The 14,649-nt window shown below is 40.6% G+C and overlaps 1 protein-coding gene across 2 annotated transcripts; it reads right to left on the bottom strand.

Annotated features, from left to right (window-relative positions):
• Positions 1 to 263: 263 nt before the first annotated feature.
• Positions 264 to 14,039, bottom strand: ZNF140 (zinc finger protein 140). 2 transcript variants are annotated; one of them, XM_040251512.1, is made up of 5 exons: positions 13,851 to 14,039; positions 13,466 to 13,518; positions 11,795 to 11,921; positions 11,448 to 11,546; positions 264 to 2,207 (listed from the first exon to the last, which is right to left on the bottom strand). In XM_040251512.1, the coding sequence occupies exons 2-5, from the start codon at positions 13,472 to 13,474 to the stop codon at positions 1,039 to 1,041; spliced, it is 1,404 nt and encodes a 467-aa protein (XP_040107446.1). In that variant the 5' UTR covers positions 13,475 to 13,518; positions 13,851 to 14,039; the 3' UTR covers positions 264 to 1,038. The 2 variants fall into 2 exon arrangements, with proteins under 2 accessions (XP_040107446.1, XP_040107447.1); XM_040251513.1 differs by having other exon boundaries at positions 11,448 to 11,543; positions 13,466 to 14,008.
• Between the last annotated feature and the right edge of the window lie 610 nt (positions 14,040 to 14,649).

Here is a 14,649-nt window from a genome sequence, read left to right as displayed (position 1 = left end):
CCTTGGCATTTTCCTGTGATGTATCCTATTTACAGTTATTTCAGACTGATTAAGACATCTAGTCAGATTCAAGGGTAAACATGAATTATCATGACCTTAGGTCCAAACTCTGATTCAAAGTTAAAACCATAAAATATCTAAAAATGCTTCTATGTCTTTGTAATGTTTACAAAAGCAAGCTACTCTTGCTGATGTCAATATTGTGATAGTTGCAGTTTCAGAATCACACTTGCTGTGAAGAAACAAACTCAGCCAGTACCACATTTAATTTACTATAAATCAAAAGATTTATTCATAGCTTTTATGAATTTGCTTTTTAAAAAAGCCAAAACAAACATTCCCATTAAAAAACAAACTCCCACATCAATTCTATCCAGTTATAACTTCTTAGAACTCTAAGATTTTGCCGCACTCATTATAATGGTGGTTTTTCCCCAGGATAATTCTGCAGGTTTGAAATACTGAAGAAAGTTACCCTATGTTAAGTTCATTTATAGGGTTGCTTTCCCCCGCTTAGGAAGAGTATTTTAAAATTTCCCATTGTGTTTGACTTTTCTTCATTATGAATTTTCTGATCTCCAGGAAAAAGTACAGGCTTCCCTGGTGACTCAGCGGTAAAGAATCTGTCTGCAATGCAGGAGATGCAGGGTTGATCCCTGGGTCAGGAAGATCCCCTGGAGAAGGAAATGGCAAAGCACTCCAGTGGTCTTGCCTGGGAAATCTCATGGACAGAGGAGCCTGGCAGGCTACAGTCCATGGCGTAGAGTTGGACACGACTTAGTGACTAAACCACCACCACTACCACCACCACCAGATGAATCTTCTCAATACTGATTGATTTCATCTTGTATTGTTACAAAAGAGAATGAGCAGCTATTAATGGCTTTCCCAAATATTCCTGGGGGTTTTCTCCAGAATACTGACTACAGCATAGACCACATTTTAATCACAACATATTCACATAAGGCTTCTTTTCAAGAGTTCACTGAAGTCAAAGTAAGGCATTAACTACTTTTTTTTTTTTTAGTCTATACATTCTTAGGTTTTGTCTATCGTGTGAATTCCCTGGTGTTCAGTAAGGAATGAGTGGTAATTAAATGAATTTTCATACTCATAGGAGTTCTCTAGAGTGTGTGTTCTCTCATGTTTAGCAAGGTTTGAGCTCCAGCTGAAGGATTTATTGCATACCTTACATACATAGGGCTTCTCCCCAGTATGAGTTATCTGATGTAGAATGAGGGAAAAGCTCCTACTAAAGGTTTTGTCACATTCAGTACATGCGTAGGGTTTTTCTCCAGTATGAATTTTCATATGTTGTGCAAGAGATGCATGCCATGTGAAAACTTTACCACATTCATCACATTCATAGAGCTTTTCTCCAGCATGAATTCTCTGATGTTTGATAAGGAAGGAGTGGCAACGGAAAGCTTTACTGCATTCATTACATTCATAGGGGGTTTTGGAGGTATGGACACTCTGATGACGGGTAAGATGTGAAGAACGGCGAAATGCCTTCCCACACTCAATGCATTCATAAGGTTTCTCTCCAGTGTGTGTAATCTGGTGACGAATGAGTTCAGAGCCACTGCTAAAGGCCTTCCCACATTTCCTGCATACATACTGTTTCTTTCCTATGTGAATTCTCTGATGTCGAGTGAGGTTTGAGGCACGACTAAAGGCCTTTCCACATTCAGTACACTCATAGGGTTTTTCCCCAGTATGTGTTCTCTGGTGTTCAATGAGGAAAGAAAGGTAACTGAATGTTTTATTACAGTCTTTACATTCATGGGGTTTCTTTCCTGTATGTATCATCTGATGTTTTACGAGGTTTGAGATCTGGCTAAAGGTTTTCCCACATTCCTTACATACATATGGTTTCTCTCCAGTATGAGTTCTCTGATGTAACACAAGGGAAAAGCGCCGACTGAAAGTTTTTCCACATTCATGGCATCCATAGGGTCTCTCCACAGTACTAACATTCACATGCTGAGACAGGGCTTCTTGATGGGAAACTGTCACTTGCCTGATGCATCCCTGATTTCCCTGCAGCATCTCAGTATCACCCTCACATTTCCAGCCTTCTTTAAAACTGGAATACTCAGAGCCTTGGCTTAGAAATCTTTCCATTATCAAGTACTGGGATGAATCATCTTCTAATATGACATTTTTTGGAGAAAACTCTTGGGTCTCAACATTTGACTTTGAAGCTGAAAAAACAAAGCAAATATTTTTTTAATTTTTTGTATTGAGTAACATAAAAGCCATTCTTCCATTTTAAAATGAGAATTATATTGAAAAAAAATCTTAGCATTGCATGACTTTTATAGTTGTCATGTCCAGAAGACATTAAATAAGAAAGATGTAGGTGAATTAGGAGACTAAAAATAAGTAATTGAAGGTGAGGGAAAAACAAAACTATTAGGAAGATAAATAATTGTAAAGGATAGGTGGTTAATCATCTTCACCTCTATTTAAACTTTATTTGCTGTCAGAATTCTTGAAAATGACAATTGCATTTGAAACTCTGGAAGTTTAAAATTATTTCCAACTTGGTACACAGATTCAACAAAATTCCAATCAAAATCCCAGCAAGTTATTTCACAGATCTCAACAAATGGACTCGAAAGTTTATACAAAAAAGAAAATGACCTAGAATACTTAACACAACACTGAACAACAGTCAAAGGACTGACTCTTGACTTCAAGACTTCTGTAATGCTACAGTAATCAAGATAGAGTAGCACTGGTGAAAGACTAGACAAGGAGATAAATGGAACAGAGGAGAGAGCGCAGAACAGATCTGCATGATTATAGTCAACTGATCTTTGACAAAATAGCAAGGACAACACAAGAAGCAAATACAGCCTTCTCAAAAAAGGGTACTGGAATAACTAGACATCCACATGCATAAAAACGAACCTAGACAGATTACATTGTTAACAAAAATTAACTCAAAATGGATCACAGAACTAAATGTAAAACACAAAACTATAAAGCTTCTAGAAGATAACAAAGGAGAAAACCTAGATGATGTTAGTTATATTGATGACTTTTTGGATATAACATCAAAGGCACAATCCATGAAAGAAGTAATTGATAAGGTGGACATCACTAAAATTAAAAACCTCTGTTCTGAAATAGCCAATGTCAAGGGAGTAAGAAGACAGGATGAAAAGACTGAAAGAAAATATTTGCAAAAATACATATCTGACAAGAGTTACTACCCAAAATATACAAAGAACTCTTAAAACTCAACAATAAGAAAATGAACAACCCAATTTAAAAATAGGCAAAAGACATGAACAGACACTTCACCAAAGAAGATATATAGGTGGCAAGTAAGAATATAAAAAGATACTCAACATCATATGTCATAAAGGAATTGTAAATTAAAATGATATACCACTACACACCTATCAAAATAGCCAAAATTCAATTCTCTAACAACATATGCTGACAAGGATGTGGAACAACAGGAACTCTTATTCATTGCTGGTGGGAATGAAAAATGGTACAGGCACTTTGAAAAACAGTTTGTCATTTTTCTATAAAATGGAACATCCTCTTACCATACAATTCAGCAATCATATTCCTTGGTATTTACACAAATAATTAAAACATGTCGACACAAAAACCTACACATGGACATTTACGGCAGCTTTATTAATAACTGTCAAAACTTAGAAACAAGATGTCTTTCAGTAAGAGAATGGAAAACCATGATACACCTAGACTATAGGATATTACTCAGCACTAAAAAGAAATGAGCTATCAAACCATGAAAAGGTATAAAGGAATAAGCCTTAAATGCATAATATTAACTGAAAAAAGCCAATCTGAAAAAGCTAAATACTATGAATTCAACTATATGATACTCTGGAAAAGGAAAAACTATGGAAACAGTAAAAAGATCCATGGTTGCCAGGGGTTGGGGGAAGAGAGTGATGAGTAGGCAGAGAATAAGGATTTTTAGGGCAGTAAAACTATTCTGTATCATACTAACATATGGATACATGTCATTACACATTTGTCAAAATGCACAGAATGTACAACACCAAGAAAGAACCTTTAAACTATGGACTTAGGGTGATAATGATATGTCAAGGTATGTTCATCAGTCGTGAAAAATGTAATACTGTGGATGTTGTGACATTGTGCAGGAGACAGGGATCAAGACCATCCCCATGGAAAAGAAATGCAAAAAGCAAAATGGCTGTCTGGGGAGGCCTTACAAATAGCTGTGAAAAGAAGAGAGGTGAAAAGCAAAGGAGAAAAGGAAAGATATAGGCATCTAAATGCAGAGTTCCAAAGAATAGCAAGAAGAGATAAGAAAGCCTTCTCCAGCAATCAATACAAAGAAATAGAGGAAAACAACAGATTGGGAAAGACTAGAGATCTCTTCAAGAAAATTAGAGATACCAAGGGAACATTTCATGCAAAGATGGGCTCAATAAAGGACAGAAATGGTATGGACCTAACAGAAGCAGAAGATATTAAGAAGAGGTGGCAAGAATACACAGAAGAACTGTACAAAAAAGATCTTCACGACCCAGATAGTCATGATGATGTGATCACTAATCTAGAACCAGACGTCTTGGAATGTGAAGTCAAGTGGGCCTTAGAAAGCATCACTACGAACAAAGCTAGTGGAGGTGATGGAATTCCAGTTGAGCTGTTTCAAATCCTGAAAGATGATGCTGTGAAAGTGCTGCCCTCAATATGCCAGCAAATTTGGAAAACTCAGCAGTGGCCACAGGACTGGAAAAGGTCAGTTTTCATTCCAATCCCAAACAAAGGCAATGCCAAAGAATGCTCAAACTACCACACAGTTGCACTCATCTCACATGCTAGTAAAGTAATGCTCAAAATTCTCCAAGCCAGGCTTCAGCAATACGTGAACTGTGAACTCCCTGACGTTCAAGCTGGTTTTAGAAAAGGCAGAGGAACCAGAGATCAAATTTCCAACATCCGCTGGATCATGGAAAAAGCAAGAGAGTTCCAGAAAAACATCTATTTCTGCTTTCTTGACTATGCCAAAGCCTTTGACTGTGTGGATCACAATAAACTGTGGACAATTCTGAAAGAGCTGGGAATACCAGACCACCTGACCTGCCTCTTGAGAAATCTGTATGCAGGTCAGGAAGCAACAGTTAGAACTGGACATGGAACAGCAGACTGGTTCCAAATAGGAAAAGGAGTACGTCAAGGCTGTATATTGTCACCCTGCTTATTTAACTTGTATGCAGAGTACATCATGAGAAACGCTGGACTGGAAGCAACACAAGCTGGAATCAAGATTGCCGGGAGAAATATGAATAACCTCAGCTATGCAGATGACACCACCCTTATGGCAGAAAGTGAAGAGGAGCTAAAAAGCCTCTTGATGAAAGTGAAAGAGAGCGAAAAAGTTGGCTTAAAGCTCAACATTCAGAAAACGAAGATCATGGCATCCGGTTCCATCACTTCATGGGAAATAGATGGGGAAACAGTGGAAACGGTGTCAGACTTTATTTTTTTGGGCTCCAGAATCACTGCAGATGGTGACTGCAGCCATGAAATTAAAAGACGCTTACTCCTTGGAAGAAAAATTATGACCAACCTAGATAGCATATTCACAAGCAGAGACATTAGCCGACTAAGGTCCATCTAGTCAAGGCTATGGTTTTTCCTGTGGTCATGTATGGATGTGAGAGTTAGACTGTGAAGAAGGCTGAGCGCCGAAGAATTGATGCTTTTGAACTGTGGTATTGGAGAAGACTCTTGAGAGTCCCTTGGACTGCAAGGAGATCCAACCAGTCCATTCTGAAGGAGATCAGCCCTGGGATTTCTTTGGAAGAAATGATGCTAAAGTTGAAACTCCAGTACTTTGGCCACCTCATGAGAAGAGTTGACTCATTGGAAAAGACTCTGATGCTGGGAGGGATTGGGGGCAGGAGGAGAAGGGGACAACCGAGGATGAGATGGCTGGATGGCATCACGGACTCGATGGACGTGAGTCTGAGTGAACTCCGGGAGATGGTGATGAACAGGGAGGCCTGGCGTGCTGCGATTCATGGCGTTGCAAAGAGTCGGACATGACTGAGTGACTGAACTGAACTGTGGATGTTGTCAGTGAGGAAGACTGGGAAGGGTGGGAATGGGCACGGGAACTCTACTTTCCGCTCAGTTTTGCTGTGAACCTAAGACTGCTTTTTTAAAAAATAAAGTTTATTAATTAATAGAAAAATCAATATATTATTTGCAGGGAAAGTTTAAGATATTATTAAAATGCTACAGTAAAGACTGAGAGATAAATATACAAAGTCATTAGCATTCCTATAGAAAAGCAATATAACTTCTTAGAAAAGAAACTTTAAAAAATTGCTTAAGAATAAATTCAACAACAGGGGTACGGAGATTTTACAAAGAAAATTCAAAATCTTGAGAAGCTGTACAGGTAACTCCTAAATGTGTATTTTAACTCAGCATCAGTATCACGGGGGCTTGTTAAAAATGTCAATTCTTGAGTTCTGTCCCAAACCTAATGACTCAAAATTTCTGGAGAGGGCCCTGGAAGTATGTTTTAAAACAATCCAGAGGACTAAAATTTGAGAAGCACTGTGATCTCTCTCTTAAGATCTAGACTATGATACTCAGTTGCCTACTGAATTTATATACTTGAGTAACCCAAAGATCCAAAATTTAGTAAGTTACAAATTGATATAATCTTTCTTTTTTCAAACTTGCTCATCCTTTTTTTCTTCCAAGAAATAATAATACCAGCCAAAAAAGTGATGTCAATCACAATTCCTCAGTCATCGTCATGTCATTTATCTAGTCAATCACCGGGTCTTTCTGAGTTCACTTCCTTACTTTGTTGCCATCTGTATACCTTCTTCCATTCCCTGGACACCTCCATGGTTCAGGTGATGATTACATCTAGATTAGGTTATGGAAACAACTCTTAAATGGCTATCCTGTTTCCTAGGCTTGCTTCCAATAAATCTGTTTCACAAACTTCAGCCAGAAGAATGTCACTAAAGTGCTTGCCTGCCTAACATCTTTGGATGACTCCCTATTAGCCTAGGGATGAACTCTAAGTTCATTAATACAGCCTGTAAAATACCTGTATGATCTGACCAGTGCTTTCCAGAACCATCCTTAATTCCCACCATTTTCCTCTTACACTTTATACTTTTGCTCAATCTAAACTGAACCTCATCCTCTCACTTTATTAGCATAATCTTTACACATGCTGTAACTCTGTTTTTTTTTTCTTCACTTATAAAATATGACTGGCTCCCAGCGTGTACAGATGGACTAAGTATACTCTGACTGGCTCTCCCACTAAGTACAAGTGAAAACCATGAACAGTGCATAAAGGAGGTAGCTGAGTATTTTAAAAGGTAAATGGTAGCAAGCTGACTGCAGAAGGAAGTCAAAACACAAAGTAACACAACTGAGTTTCTTGTATTTTTTCCCATCTCCACTCTCTCCAGGCCTAAAGTCAAATGCAACCTGAAAGCAAGAACTGGGCAACAGGTAAAGAGCTCCAAGAGAAGCCTTTATTTCTGTCTTATAAATGGGAGAGGGGGGCCATACAGAGAAATCTTATTGTTTGTTCATTTCCCATTCTCTTCTGCTCAAACCCAAAGCATGCTGCAGCAGTGATGACCATATAGGCAATTAACACTCCAAGGCAGAGTAACATTTCCTCCCTCAGCAGGAAAACCTATCATCCTAAGAGCACAGGGGTAATACCCCTCACCTTGTTTTTTTCCTCTGTCCCCTTGTTGCATGGCTACAGAGGCAGACAAAGTTACAGAAGTACAGAGGGGAACCTAAAGGTCTACCTTTCTATCCAGAAGACCTGAAAGAGGGGTCCCTGGGAGCCAAAAAGGAAAGGGGAGATTGTGAAAAAAGGAGCTCAAGAAAGTGATCTCGTAAAGTTGTGTATGAAATTCTGGGCTCATCCTTGAGCTGTGCATGCATGGATCTGACCCTAAATAAAACACCTAAAGCTGAACCCACTGTCTAAGTTCCGGAAAGGCCACTAAGAGGTGCTTATGGGGATGAATGAAATAGACCTGCAAAGGCTTTGAAAACCAGACTGTCATTGGATCCATGTACAGAGAAAACAGGTTAGAACTTATCCATATTGACAGCCTGCTTAAATAAAGTTAGTATCTCAACAAGATTTAAATAAGACCCAAAGTCTTAACATTAAAAAAAAAGTTACAACTCAGTTACAGGACATAGAGGAACATTTCATAATCCCACAGGGAAAAGACAATCCAGTTATAAACACATTTATGAATCATTTATATATGGATACTGCATTAAAACAAAATTAGGGAAAACTGTTATTCTGATGTGAAAAATATTCCAATTGTATAGAAAATATCCCTATACTTTATACATGATAATGAAGTACTATATAGTGAAGTGTCAAGATGTCTGTAAATGACATTATTCAGCAAAAAAAGGAATGAGGTGAGGCAAATACAATCAAATGTTATCCAGTATTAAATCCATAACTGACTATTGATTTATGCAAAGATAGAAAAATAGAAAAAAAAATAGGGAACCCAGAAACATACACAAAAACTTAACTTTCTGAAGATTGCTTTGGCTATTCGGGATCTTTTGTGTTTCCATATGAATTGTGAATTTTTTTGTTCTAGTTCTGTGAAGAATGCCATTGGTGATTTGATAGGGGCACACTGAATCTGTAGATTGCATCTGGTAGTATAGTCATTTTCCCAATATTGACTCTTCCTACCCAGGGCACAACAACTTAATTTATGAGTAACCAGTGAAGGAAAGGGCAGACATATCAGTAAATGGTACCTTGAGAAATGGATGTCAACAAAGAAGACACCAAAACTGACCACTAAGTCATGTGACACACAAAAATAAATCCAAAGTGAACCATGGATCTAAATGTGAATGGCAAAACGACTAGGCTTTTAAAAAAGAAAATCTGGGAAAACATCATCATGACCTCATGGTAGGGAAATATTTCTTAAACACATCCAAAAAAAAAAAAAAACCCTCATAAAGGGAAGGACTGATGAATCTGACAGCACTAGAATTAAGAATTTCTGTTCATTAAAAGAGGTTTTAAGGGGAAAAGTAAGTCACATGTAAGAGAAGATATTTGAAGTGAATAGAATTGCAAAGGATTTGTATCCAAAATTTGTAATTCCTACAAAACAAGAAAAGAATACAATAAATGAGCAAAAACTAAGAGGCGCTTCATAAAAGAGGGTATCTAAATACTCAATAAACATATGAAAAGGTGCTCAACTTCATCAGTAATTGTAGAATGCACATTTAAACTAGATTAAGCTCCCACCGCACACACTCCTAACAGGTGTGCTATCTCCTGACAGGTGTGAAGATTATGATATCTAATAGTACATGGTGTTGGTAAACATGGGGAGCAAGAGGAACTCACTTATGGTGTTTGTGGGAGTGCAAGTCAGTAAAAACACTTTGGAAAACATTTTGGCATCATCTAATGATGTGAAAGAGGCACATCATCCTCTGGCTCAGCAATTCCAGTTCTAGATATAAACCACAGGAACCCTGTGCCAGGATGTGCCAGGACCCAAGGACAACAGCAATGTTACTTGCAACAGCCCTAAACTGCAAACAACCCAAGAAGCTGTCAATAACAGAATGGATAAACTGGGTTGTATCTACTTGTACAATGAAACAAACTCCTAGATCAATATGCAAAATATCTGATTATAATAATAATTTTGAGAGAAGTAAATTAGAACATACATATTATGATTATCTGTAAAAAAGTCATAAACATACAGATGTAAACTAGTGACTAGAGACACAAACAGTTGAAAAAGCTATAAAGAAAACCAAGCAAGTTACTATCATTAAAGAAAATTAATTACCTTTGCAGGGGGTGCAGTGGGGAGTGACTGGGATGAGCACCCAAAGAGCTCTTAGGGACCCAGGACTTCTGTGTTTACCGACCTGAGTGGCAGATACATGGGTGTCTTATAATAATTTAAGCTGCATGTTTATGTTTTATGCCTTATTTCTGTGAGCTATTTCACCTTTCAAAAAAGTTATGGGGGAACAGTTCCTCAGAACTATCTGAGGTGCTGTCTCCTGGGCTGCAGTGCTCATTTTGCCCCCAATAAAATTTAACTCACCAAAAAAAGGGGGTACTGGAAGGAACACACAAAAATTGCAAGAGCTATATTAAAGTAGTGGTATTAGAGGCTTTTTCTTCAATTCATCCTTTGATGAGGAAGTCTCTGGGCACTTGTCCCACCTTGTGACTTTCAGCCATACAGGACTCTCTTTCCATGTACTTACTCCTGGAAGTCTTGCTCTCAAAGTCAGAACTCTGTTTTCAAGGCATCTTCTGTCCTGTCACTAGTCCTTCCATTAGCTTCTTCTCTTTAAATGTAAGTGTTCCTCTGTTATCTCCAGAGGACCACTCTCTAAAGGCCAGTATATTTCCAATAGAGGTAGGCTTCAGAATCAACTACAGAACTTATGCAAATTGTCATAAATACATGCAATTTAGGCTCCAAAGGTCTTCTATGTCAGAATCTTAAATGGTGGAGCATGGCCATATTGATTTCTTAAAGAGCTTCATCAGCAATTTTATTTCAACCTAACATGAAGAAGGCTTTCAAAGCTCTTCTCAATCAATCTCATTGCTTCTATTTTTTCCTTCTTAATACAAGATTCCCAGTTCTACATTCCTAACTTGAATTCTTTTCTAAGACATATTCCAGTAGTTTGTTGCACCTCTCTACTTGGAAATACCATCACACCATGCATATCTCAAGCTAATTCACCACATTTTCTCAAAAACTGACCCTTTTTCTGTCTTTTTTATTTCTGTTACTACTATCCCTATTTGAATTACCCAGGTCTTTAACACCAACTGGAAATTCCTTTCTTCTAATTGTTGAACTGCCAACTTGAGGACCTCTAACCAAGTTATTTATAGACCCACTATCTCACTATGCCATGCCTTCTACTCTCTGAGGCATACTACCTAAGAGAAAGTCTTAATGAGATTAAAAAATAAATATTGTTAATATATTAGTGAAGGAATAGACCCATTAATTAACCAAAGCATAATGAATTACTCAAGAGGGTTAGAACAACAATATAAAGGAAAAAATATACACCTTTTAACTTAAGACAATAAAAGCACATATGTCAATTTTTAAAAAGAAAGAGAAGAGAAATAAAGTGAGGAAAAGGATGAGAAGAGAACTGAAGGCAGACAGGTAAGTAGGAGTGAAGTGATCCCCTTGCATGGGAAAGACCTCACAGTCCCCTCCTGTATCTCTGGCACCATTCAAGGAAAACTTTCTATCCAACATATAAAAAAGTACTGCTTTCTCACTGGCTGCTTGGGTTGTTATTTTAAAAAACTTCAAAAAAAAAACTTCATTACCAGCTTCTCACTCACTCACCTGGAAACAGCTCTCTGCTTACATCTCCATTCCCCAGCCAGGGCTCTTTCCCTTGCTCCAATAAGGAAACCACATCTGGCTTAGAAATGTTAAGACCTGCTTGTGGAAAATGAAATACATTCAAAATTAGTCCTTGAATCCTTACCAAAAAAGAGGCCATTATTAGAAATGCCAGCTATAAGTATGAAAGATGTCGAAAGACTAGTTGAAGTTATAACCCTCCTCTTGAAAGAAAACAAAAAACAAAAAAAACACTTTCCTTCCTTGGGAATATCAGTCAGATAATCAAGATTCACAACAGTCATCCTAAAGGTCAAAGGTCAGAGGAGATGAGAGGAAATACCTACCCAGTGAGACCAGGTGGCCATAGTTCTCCAACATTACATGTCTGTACAAATCTCTCTGAGCAGGCTGGAGCCATTCCCACTCCTCCCGGGAGAAGTCTATGGACACATCTCTGAATGTCACTGACCCCTGAAATGACACACATACATCTGTACAACCAGCATCTATGCTCCCAAAGGCCCTGATCAAAGAGTGAAATGAATCCACTGTGGAGGGTGGACAATGTACGTAAGTAGTGCAATGACAGTTTTCAGTATTCTGAGTTATTATTAAGACTATAAGTAAGAGCTTAGCTGTTTTGTTTTATTGTGTAGTTGAAAAAAAAATATGCTTTGTCCTGAGATAATTTATAATTTTGTGACTATACATGTGAACAACATGTATTTCTGGCTTTGGCTGTAAATATTCTTAAGATCTCACAACACTTTATCAATAATGAAGACAATCCCTTTATGTTTAATAGGGGATGTATATTTTCCTTAATACCAGCCTACTTTAGCGGGGGCTTCCCTGATGGCTCAGCGGTAAAGAATCCGCCTGCCAATGTGGGAGACACAGGCCACATGGCTTCGGTCCCTAGGTCAGGAGAATCCCCTGGAGAAGGAAATGGCAATCTACTCCACTAGCCTTGCCTGGGGAAATCCCACGGACAGAGGAGCCTGGCGGGCTACAGTCCATGGGGATGCATAGAGTTGGACATGCATTAGTGACTAAACCAACAACATTTTAAAATGATTTGACAAGAATTTCTTTGTAGTCACTACTGGCTGTAGCATATAGCAGCAGCACCTGTTTAAGGGACACCCAGGTTTATCCCAGGCATCCCCATTTCTGAAGAAATAGCTGTGAAACTTGGAGACAGTTTCAGCAAAGGCAGGGAACAAAAGAATAAAGACTAAAGTATAAGGACATTCCAGGGTGGAACCTAAAGCTTTTTCCCTCAGGGTTGGGGTAATAATAAGCCCCTGCTTTGCAGCACTTGAGTGATCCACATAGCCATCAGGCATGAACGGGATTTTTAAAAGTCCCAAACTAGTAACAGTTCCAGAGGTATGACAGAGTTATATTTTACAGTTAAAAAAAAAAATTCAAGTCCCTATAACTTGTTATAGATTATTGGCTAATAAAGGAAGCTGTTTCCTAATATAATATACTGCAGTGGGATCTGCAGTACAGAAGGAAACTGGACTCCCAGCAAAAGTTGGAGAGTCTCTGGATTTGGAGACAAGCATGAAAAAAAGCAGGACAGAGAAATGAAACTGCATCCAGACGGAATAATTTGGACTGGCTGGCCTTCTTGTCCCCCACCTCTGTGAAGCACAACTGCCTGCCAAGCATTTAGCCTCAACGAAAACAATCAATAAAACAATAATAATAAAATAATCAATAAAAACAGGACTAATAAGTGAAAGAACGGCAGCGGGAGAGAGAAGCCTAAAGCACTCCTCATTCCACCGAATTCGTTTGGCAAAAAGGAGAACGGGACAGCCAGGTCTACGTTCAGACCCCGCCCACATCGGGACAGCGCCCCCAGCGCCGCGCCCCCAACGAAGCCTCTCACGTCCTCTCAAGCACGAGAGAGGGAGGCAGGGCAGGTAGAGGGGTAGGAGTTACAGGAGAAGGAAAGCCTATGTGTACACAGCTGCATTTAGAAGAAAGGAAGCACAATTTACCTGCGACATGGCTCAGGGCAGGGCCGGCTGAGAACGGAGCGTGGAGGGCGGAGCTGGCGAGGAGAGAAAGAAGCTGAGGCACTGCCGGCGGGGCCGTGCGGGCGAACCGGGCCGGGCTGGGGGCCAGTCACTCCGCAACCACCACCCTCGTCACGCAGGATCAGGGACGTCCACGACAGCTCCCTCCCCGCCGCGGCAGGGGCACCCAGCCTGGGCCGGACCCGCGGCCGCAGCGCCGCAGCCTTTAACGGGGCCGCAGCTGGGGCATCTCCTCCGCGCTGCTGGCTGGGCAGCCACGACTTCCAGAGCTCGGGATGAGGCCACCGCCCTCAGTCACCTCAGCCCCGGCGGACCCCGGCTCGGGCAGGGGGCCCCCTTCTCCTACCTCGGTCAGTACAGGACAGTTCTTGTCTCTGCAACGGGGACCCCGAGCCAGAGTCCCGCAAACTGCCCCTTCCGGAGCCTCAGCCACCGACCGCGACCAGGCCGCGGGCCTCAGACAGCTCTGCTTCCCAGCACCCACCGCGGTCTCTTCGCCTCGCGGGCAGAGAGCCCCCCACACGACAACTCCCAGTACGCCCCGCGCCCACAAGGTGAACGGGGCCTCAAACAACTACAGTTCCCAGGGTCCACTGCGGCTTCAGCCTGAGTCCAAGCCATCCACACCTGGACTACTGTTCCCAGAATCGACTGCAGCCCTTGCCTTTGCTTCCAAGACTTGCAGCCCAGAAGGCTGCAGTGGCAGGACCGTCCTACCCGAGGGACTCTGACTCCCAGACCCTGGAGTCCGGTGTGGCAGCTCAACCACCGCGGCCGGGGCGGCCACGGCGATCGTCCCCAAGCCGAGCCCGGATTGGCGAGCTGTCCTCATGAGCAGAGGCGGCAGCCGGGCTTCCACCCTGAAGCTCCAAAGGGAGACCCGAAAGCTCGGTTCCTCCCGGTGCTGACAGCTCGGTCCCGAGCACACACAGAGGACTAAGCTCTGACAGAGCTCCGAGCTGAGGGAATGGGAGGTAGGGCGAGAAGCTTTGTATTGTGATAGGAAGGTTAGGAGAGATAAGGCCCGCTGAATCAGGGAACCTTATTCTAGGTGGAGCTGAACAGTTTATGAAAAAAGAGACAAGAAAGAAAAATGATCTGTTAGCAAACTAAACTTGGATTGGCTCAGCCATCCACAGTACAAT

Source organism: Oryx dammah, unplaced genomic scaffold (genome assembly GCF_014754425.2).
Source record: "Oryx dammah isolate SB20612 unplaced genomic scaffold, SCBI_Odam_1.1 HiC_scaffold_12, whole genome shotgun sequence".
NCBI classification, from domain to species: Eukaryota; Metazoa; Chordata; class Mammalia; order Artiodactyla; family Bovidae; genus Oryx; species Oryx dammah.
This window is presented reverse-complemented; position numbering and strand designations above follow the sequence as displayed.

Coding starts and splice junctions, on each gene's coding strand:
- ZNF140 (XM_040251512.1), bottom strand. Junction 11,547..11,794: donor TGGCCACCTGGTCTCACTGG/GTAGGTATTTCC, acceptor ATTTTCCACAAG/CAGGTCTTAACATTTCTAAG. Junction 2,208..11,447: donor AAGCAGAGAGCTGTTTCCAG/GTGAGTGAGTGA, acceptor TTGTTTTTTCAG/CTTCAAAGTCAAATGTTGAG.